The following is a 9,180-nucleotide window of genomic DNA, read 5'->3' on the forward strand; positions in this document are numbered from 1 at the left end:
ATTATGTGTTACCAATAGGAATGTGCATGCTTATCAACACTTAAGTCATAATCCAATCATCAACTTTTATGTCATTTAGTTTAGGAAATTTGTCTAAATATTTTGTCTATCTAAGTATTACCCATAACAAAGGTTATTAAAATATGTTAACCAAATAAAGAAAATCCATTTAAGAATTATAGTTTCACATAACTTTCTGAAGACTTCTAGCATTATTTCCAGGTAAGTTGCATTGGGGTTGATGCAGGTTTGGTTTGTAGTCAACCAGAACAAGTTAAAGAAGAAGAGCCTTGCATTTGACGAAGAGCATGATTTCATGTTCTAAAAAATTTAAATTAAATAATGTGAGTGACTACCTAATGTGCCATTTATAATTTTGCAGGTTGGTGGATTTATTGGCTTTTCAAATCTCACCTGTGTCACCATTTATTTCCATCTTTCACATTCAATATTTCCTCTCTCCTCTCTCTCTCTCTCTCTCAATATTTCAATTTGCAACACATGACACCAAGCATATACAACTTTTTTGGATGTTTTGGACTCGGACTTGTTTCCAGCTTTGCATACCAGATGGGGTTCTTCAGTTAGCTGCCTGAAGCTCAAGGCTGCAATCTTGGGGAGCTCATTGTTCCAAACCCAACCTTTTGTCCTTGGAAAAAACAAAAACAAAAAATGGTGTGGATGTGGAAGCTCCTTGAAATAAAAGAAAATGGGGTTTCTTCAATTCCCACATTCCCACCATACTTTGTTCCTCAGCTTCCTCCCCCACCCCCAAATCTCCAATCAAATAGTTTGAGTTTTGGGAATAAAGTCAGTCCAAGCATACTGCTAATAATCATAATAGTAGCCACTGTTTTCTTTGTTTCTGTGCTGCTCCACCTCCTTGTTAGATTCCTCCTGAGGCCTCCAGCCAGAGATTCAGAGGACTTGGAGAGTGTGACAGTTCTCCAAGGGCAACTGCAGCAACTGTTCCGCCTCCATGATGCAGGCGTCGACCAGTCCTTCATAGACGGCCTCCCTGTCTTCCACTACAAAGCCATCATTGGATTGAAAAACCCTTTTGATTGTGCTGTTTGTTTGTGTGAGTTTGAGGCTGAGGATAACCTTAGATTGCTCCCCAAATGCAGCCATGCCTTCCATATGAAATGCATTGACACTTGGCTCTTGTCTCACTCCACTTGCCCTCTCTGTAGAGCTACTTTGCTCCCTGATTTCTCGCGCAGCAATGGCTGCTCACCCATTGTTCGTGTTCTTGAATCTGGGAGTGACAGTTCCAGAGAGATGGTCTCTGATAGAGATGGACTCACTTCCAATCTGGGTTTTCATGGAGATATTGAATTGGGGTTGTCATACAAATCTTGCGAAACTGTGGCGAAAAATGAGGCTAACACGGCGGTGATGGTGGATTCTGGGAAAAAGGTAGTGCCTGTGAAGCTTGGGAAGTTCAGAAATGTGGATAGTGGGGGTGAGGGGAGTAGTGACAGCAATGTGGATTCAAGGAGGTGCTTTTCTATGGGCTCATTTGCGTATGTGATGGATGACAAATCTGAATTGCGAGTACCGATTAGAGCCTCGATGAAAAGGCAAGCAATGTCGGAATGCGATTGTGAGTCGAAGAGAGAATTCAAGTTTAGTGGGGTTGAAGCAATTGGAAGCCTTGAAACTCAAGGAACTAGAACTGGTGCTAGTAGTACTAATGGCAGTGGCAGTAATGGCATTGGGAGGAGCATGCGGGAGAGCTTCTCGATATCGAAGATTTGGCTTATGGGGAAGAAGGAGAAGCCAAATGGGGCGGCAGATTCGTCACGAAGGGCCTTTTCATTTCGCTTTCCAGTGCACCAGAGTGCGGTGGCGGCAGAGGAGGGAGCGAAGGCAGAATGTTGGGAATGAGAGTAGGGCAATTTCATAGACTGACATTGGGAGGTACAAAAATGGAGGGAGTGAAATGGGTTGTGATGAGGAGAATGTTAGCTGTAACAGTTTGGATTCACAAGCAAATCCACCATCTTTTGCAAGGAGGACGCTGGTGTGGCTTACGGGAAGACATTTGATTTGAACAAAGTTGTTCATTCATCACTTGATCCTAGTGTTTCTTAGTACTTATTTATTTTTAATTTATTTGATTTTGATTTTTTAGATGGATAAATTATTATCTTTGATTACTGCTTTCTGGAAGGTAAGTTTTGGTCTTGTGTAATTGGGAAATGAAGCAGACTTTGAGTAGAGATATTAACACAAAAATTTTGGCATTTATCTTGTCGAAAGATGCAAAATGTTTTATCTCATAGACTCGTAGTAATTGGGATTGAGAGTTGGATTTTGTTGCTTGATTTGTTTGTTGCGTGTCTACTTCAAACGTTGGTGTGCTCGAGATTTATATAATTTTATTTGACAACCGTTAGTTTCCCGAGTTGTTTCGGGAGCCGGAATCTGCGTTTTGCAGTGTGGTTTTAGAGGAAAACGCATCATTAGGGCTACAAAACCACGATTAAGCACCGCCATTAACTTTGGTGGATGCTCACCGCCCTCCTACTAGCCTGCAACGTCTCATTTTATTTATCCATAGTCAAAATTAATGCTAATTGTGTGTTCACTGTTATTTTTTAATTGAAACAATAACATATTACATCAGTGGCAGAGCCACATGGAGATCAGTAATGGCCTAGGCCCATCCTGAAATTTGATAATATATATGTATTGTTAATGTTTCCAATAAATAGCTTGTAGTACACTGGTAAGTGGAGTTTGAGAGTTCCACGGGCCCCTGGGTTTGAAAATCATTGATGTTAAAAGCCTTCTAGTTAGGGGTGGATACGGTGCGGTTCGATGCAGTTCCACCCCTAAACCGGAATCGGAACAGAAAAATATCAACGGTTTAATTTGGTGTGGTTCCGCTTAAATTTATTACTAGAACTGTACGGTTCGGTTTACCCTAGTTTCGGTTCGGTTCTTGCCGGTTTACAGTTCTGAATACTAAGCGTAAATGGAGACAATATAACATTCGATAGTAGCCTTACTCAATTATTGAAATTGAGTTGAAAACCAGATACCAAAGAACAAATATAACAGTAAAACTGATTAAGTAGGAATAGAGAAGTAGCAAAACCAAAATATGTAAAAAAATTTCAAGTATAAAAGTAAGGAGCATGCCAATAAAACATAAAAACTCAGGGCATACACATGGAAGAAGCATTGCACCTCATTTCAGCAATTATCTGTATCAATAAGTCCAAATGATATAAGCTAAGGAGCATGCCAACTACAGATTAAAAAAAAACCACATAAGCTATTAAATACCTGCCAATTTGTTTGAAATGGTAGAGAACTCCCAAACTCCTCCTTGAACAGGTTATTCCCTGAAGTTTGTTGTTCAAGGGGAACTCCAGCAGAACTAACTTGGTGAAACTAATTTTTCAACCTATTATACCATGTCATGTGTGTATATATATAATTAATTTATTTATTATTAATAAAATGGTTCAGTTCGGTTTCGCCCTGTTCTTGTTCATTCGAAACCAGAACCGGAATCGGTTTGAACGATCCGGTTTGGTTTTTTACTCAAAGTTGACTTCTCCAGTCAACACGGTTCTTTTCGGTTTTCTTTCATACGTTTTGATGTGGTTTTGCAGTTTGGCGGTTTTTATGCCCACCCCTACTTCTAGTTGTTTACCCAAAAAAAAAAAAAAAAAAATGGAAAGGCCTTCTAGTTTTTTTTTAAACTTAAACCTCCTTTGTTTTTCCATATAAAAGAAGGTCCATATTATAATTAGCTTTCAAAATAATTAGCCTTGTTGTAGGCCTATTTGATTGAACGATTTAGGGTTTAGAGAGAGAAAGGGGTTCGACACTATTGAGAGAGAAGAGAGATTGATTTAATTGTGAGGTGTGTTTGATTCATCCCATTGTGTCTTTATTTATAGTAGTAGAAAGGGTAAAACATTTCCCCTTAGGATTACAACATTCAATTAAAATAATAAATTATGTTTAACTCTATGATTCTTTAGTTCTTTCAGTTGGAAATGATTTTTTGTCACATGGTTATATTTGGTCTATAATCCTCTGACCCTTCAATTAGATATGATAAGAAGTACAATATGACTAGCACTCGGTGTTATCCTATACACTTTCTTTTTTTGTACCCTGGGTGGTTTTTTGTCGGAGGGAAGTAGTTCCAGCCAAAGGACATTTGGACGCCTCTATAGCAAAAGACATCTGCACGCCTCCAGATAAAGTCGCTACTTACATTTAAATGAAAAAATAATTTGCTTAATGTTATAAAGCGGAGAAATACAAGCAAAACACTTGTGTTATGTCAGCAAACCATAATGCTTCTAGTGATTACAAATAGCATTGCCTAGAAATCCTAATAGGTTAAACTGCCGATTTCTTCTCTAAACTTTTACTTAGCTTTCAATTTTCCTCTAAACTTTTTAATTGGATGACCAAGGACTTAAACTATAGTTTTTGGCCGATTTCCTCCTACCCATAGATTCCATCCAAATTAACAATAACTTTTATCACATGCACACCACCCGACTTTCCTTTGAGGATAAAATCGTCACTTTACTTGACATTCAAACATAAAAACCATAAAATCACACAAACTTGCATAGGTCGACATTTTAGAAATCTAGGATTTTCAACTACTTTAAAGAACGAAGCGACCTAAAGAACGAAGCGACCGAACTATCCTTACATGTTGTGCACATGATTCTATTTAATAGAAATATGGATGGAATGAATGAAATACTAACAGCAGGAGGAAATCGGCCAACAATTAGTTTGAATCTTTAATCTTCCAATTGAAAAATTTAGGAAAAAATTGGAAAACTAAATGAAAATTCAGGAGGGAAATTTAACAATCCCCTCAATCCTAATAACTGATGACAATCTGAAACATATACATGTTGTATTGGGTGTGGGAGCTGGCTTCTCTACCCTCCCACTTCCCATACACTCTCATCCTCTCTTATTTGTGCGGTCATGGTTAAGTCAGGTCGACATTTTATATTAACTGTGACCGCACAAAATAAAAAATAATAGAAATGTATGAAAAGTGGAAGGGCAGAAAAGCCAGTTCCTTGGATGTGGGCTCTTTCCGGCCCTAATTTGTTACGGCCTACCCCTAACCAGGCCTAGCTTAACATATGACCCCATTTTAAGAACACAATTAGGATACGAAAACAAAGACGACACAAGTTTACAGCTAGGTGGTTTAACCTTTAATGGGTATAATTGTCCTTTCACCCTGAACCGCCATAATGCCATATCCAATGGGCCACAAACCATCCCCTGAAAAGTAAAGTCAATAATTAAAAAATAAATAAAAATGGACCGTGATTTCTCTAACAAAAATATCCACAAAACCAAACCTCTCTCCCATTACTTCCTCCCAACATTTCCGAATCTAAACTCGTAACCTTCCTCAAAACATCATGCTTCCATCTCCATCTCCTCCTCCTCCTCCTCCCCACCACCACGACGACCACCACCACCACCACAGCCATGTAATTCCACAAACACCACCTCCAAAACCCAACCCAAAACTCCTCTCTCTAATCATCAAGGCCCTGGTGATGACCTTTATAACCTCCGTCTTCTTCCTCTTCCTCGGCTTCGCCGCCACCGTTCTCTTCCCCTTCTTCGCCGCTGGCGCTCTCCACCGCCGCCGCACCCAATCCCCCCATCCCTCATCTGGGTTCTTTCCCAAACATCTCAAGACCCTCCCCCAATTCCGCTTCAGAGCTGCCCGGCCCCAGCCCCAATCGCAATCCTCGTCCTCGTCCTCGTCCTCGTCGCCGTCGCCGCAGACAGACTGCGTTGTTTGCCTCGACTCGTTCCGGGAAGGCCAGTGGTGCAGGAAACTCCCGGCGTGCGATCACGTGTTCCATAGGCGCTGCCTGGACACCTGGTTGGTTAAGGTGTCGGCGTGCCCGATTTGCCGTACACGTGTAAGGTTAGATTACGGGGACACGGAGTCGGTGGTTGATTTGGACGGAGAAGAGGAAGCAAAGTACTTGTGGAATTTTAATAGAAACAACAATGGTTTGAGGGTTTGTTAGGACTTGCAATGTAAATTTTGTGCATATTTTGAGATTTGTAACATACTTGACACATTTTAGTTTCTTTTCTTTCTTTTCTTTTTTCAAATTTCTTATGTTTAATAGATGCTTTGGTTATGAATTTCAGCATGTTTGTGTTGATTTTTGTGCTTCCCTTTTGTTCCCACCCTCCCTTTTATCCTAGTTGTTGTCCAATGAGTTGATGGACTAGGAGTTTTTAAAACGACTGAAATCGCTTCTGGGGCAATCCTTTGAAGTGTATTGTTAGAGAAACACCTAGTTATTGGAATTTGTTTGTATTTCTATAAATAATTGGTGTAAAAAGTAGTCATAAAAATGTTTCTAGTCGTTTTGAAAGAACTTTGAAACATATTACTAGTTTACTTGTGGCTTATAAGAAATGATTTTCAGACTCTTTTTTCGTCGATAAGAGACGAAAATAAACTTATGTAAATGTGGTTGATGCGGCACGGCTTTGTTTCTTACGTTGCATCATATGACATTTCCATTCCAAGGTATGATTTCTTTTTCGTTGTTCAATTATAAGTTGCACAGAAAAACACTTTTTTCTGTTAGTGGGGAAAAGAAAAAATCATCCCCACCTACCTAATCCATGATATTAGCTGTGAAATTTAGTTTGATATGTTTATGTCCAAAGTGCGATGCTCTCCGACTTAATTTGAAAAGCTTGCATTACGATTCATATGGACTTTTGTTGATTTTTTGAAGTGATGGATTTTCACGATTTCGTAGCTCTTTACCAACTATTATAAATTTCATAGACTCTTGATGATATTACTTTTGTGGAAAAGACAATATTCATATTCTGTAACCCTATTTTGAATGCAAAGATTAAGGCTCAGATTTCCCAATTGATGGAGAGGCTAGCAAAGACTGTCAAGTGCCTGAAGAAGGAGCACTTTACTTTGATGTGTGCCCGGCATTACCAACAGAGGGCAACCCAAGGCCCTCTCCTAACGCATCTTTGTTCGATAAAGCAAACCATTCTTTCCGACAACTTCAGACCAGATTAACCCCGTTGATTTTGCCCATCTTACAAAATGGATCGGGCGGGACTCTCCTGGCCATAGTTTCCTATCGCATCTGTTCTATCCAGCCAAGCCAATCCCTTTCTGCTCGTGTCTGTGCTATGACGTTCTCTTACTTGATAGTGATCTAAGGAAAGTCGAAATCCCTCTCACTCAATAGTGGACGAGGAAAGAAAGTATGATCAATGATCTTCGCCTAATGATAGCCTCATTTTCATCTTTAATCTTGTGGCTCATAGAGCTGTGAAGTGAATGTCATATGGGTTATGAGACCCGATTAAGCATAGGAATAAGTGTTGGAAGCCCTTATAGCAAGCATAAACTAAAAGTAGCCCCAAGCTTATGAATAAGCTCAAGATAGTCAAAGATGGGTGGAGTAGGATTGGCTTAAGACAGGACAAATCGATCTCTATTCTTCCCCTATTTAGATAGGCTCGTGCACAAATTTACGTTCAAAAATTCCAAGCGCTTTCACCTTGACACGTCTTCACTCATGATCGCTTAGAGCCCCTAAAATGTCAAAGTTTTTTTTGGTTTTTTTTTGTGTTGGGGGGGGGGGGGGGCACTAGTGACTCCAAAGGAAAGGGTGAATAAACCACGCGTAGCACGCTTGCTTCGGAGTGGGTCTGCAAGGCTTTAGCCCAAGACTTATTGGAGAGGTAATGAACTACAAGGTGGTGTTGACTCTGTAGTACCTCCCTACTATTAGAAGTATGCCTATAAAGCCAATTTAATGTAGCTTTTGGAATACTTATTATGTTAAACTCTTGTTTACTTTATTGGAAGGGCATTGTTCATTGTCAATCCCTATTTAATGTATTGTGTGTTTAATCAATAACAGAATCAAAGGAATGTAATCCACCCAAGAGGAAAGTGATATAAGTGTTCCTAGCCATAGGATTGTCAATTGGACATTGACAATCCGATAAGGTTAGTATATGTTATGTCAACTCTATCAAGAGTATGACTATTCTCAAAGTCATTACTATTTGGACACTATGACAAACACATAGGTGCTCCAAAGGTTGTTGAGTACACTAAACAACGATCAGCGAGAGAGTTCTAACATATGTGTTATATAAGAACTCATTGGACGCAATAATGCAAAGTAGTCTTTTGACTTGAGGCATCGTAGTTGTTTAGTGGTTAGGTCATTGACCTTTGATTATGTCAAAGCCATTCCATTGAGGATGTCCACGACATTGTTGGGGTTAAGCTACCTAGTCATGTAGGCATGTGAATGTGCAACAACGGATCTCTAACCTTCCATAATGGAAGGAGAATAATCTGAGATATGATTCAGAAGTTTTTGGCCAAAGCATATGAATGTGATTTAGGAAGTGTGTTCCAAATCATATCCAATAGAATTATATAGAGAAGTATCACATTGGATAATAGACATGAAATATACTATCAACCAAACAGTATGATCAAGAGTATTGGATTAAAAAAGACTGTATTGTGTTGTAGTTGTAACTAAATAGGTTCTCCAACTACTTTTACTTAGTTTGGGTAGCCATAACATACTGCTAGGTGTCAGTCATGGTTTGCGGAAGCCCTGAAGATTAACAATCACTAATCTTCATCACAAGGAGAATTGGAAGTAAGTTTCAATTCACAATCGTTTAGTAAGAGTACAATCGCTCATTAGCTCGCTAATTGGAACCTATGGATCGTACATCGTGTAAGGACGAGTGTAAATAAATATTAATGAGATGGAAAAGATCAATTAAATAGTTTAATTGAAAATAGTCAAGATTGATTAAATAGTTAATTAATCATATGAAAGGTTCGTATTAGGCTTTAAATTAGTTTTAGACTTTCGAGGTCCAATGGTCTTTGGTTCATAAGGCCCATTAGGCTTGTGGCTCGGCGACTAACGGCTTGGTTCAGTTGCATAGGCTACTGGCATGGTGCTGGCAGTGCAGCTCGAAGCCTGTCACTCATGATTTAAAAAACAAAAAAAAGGGTAAATTACAAAAAACTACCTCAACTATGGATCCAACCACAATCTCATACCTCATGTTTTAAACATTGCAATATCATTCCTCAACTTATGAATTCGTTGC

At 39.2% G+C, this 9,180-nt stretch overlaps 1 protein-coding gene and 1 pseudogene across 1 annotated transcript; both read left to right on the forward strand.

Moving 5' to 3' along the window:
- Positions 1-315: 315 nt before the first annotated feature.
- On the forward strand, positions 316-2,280 carry LOC137732871 (RING-H2 finger protein ATL13 pseudogene; annotated as a pseudogene).
- A 3,082-nt stretch (positions 2,281-5,362) lies between these two features.
- Positions 5,363-6,203, forward strand: LOC137732395 (RING-H2 finger protein ATL56). Its single transcript, XM_068471702.2, has one exon. The coding sequence runs from the start codon at positions 5,436-5,438 to the stop codon at positions 6,060-6,062; it is 627 nt and encodes a 208-aa protein (XP_068327803.1). The 5' UTR covers positions 5,363-5,435; the 3' UTR covers positions 6,063-6,203.
- The last annotated feature ends 2,977 nt before the right edge of the window (positions 6,204-9,180 follow it).

Source organism: Pyrus communis, chromosome 16, assembly GCF_041283825.1.
Source record: "Pyrus communis isolate YQ-2024b chromosome 16, ASM4128382v1, whole genome shotgun sequence".
Taxonomy (NCBI): domain Eukaryota; kingdom Viridiplantae; phylum Streptophyta; class Magnoliopsida; order Rosales; family Rosaceae; genus Pyrus; species Pyrus communis.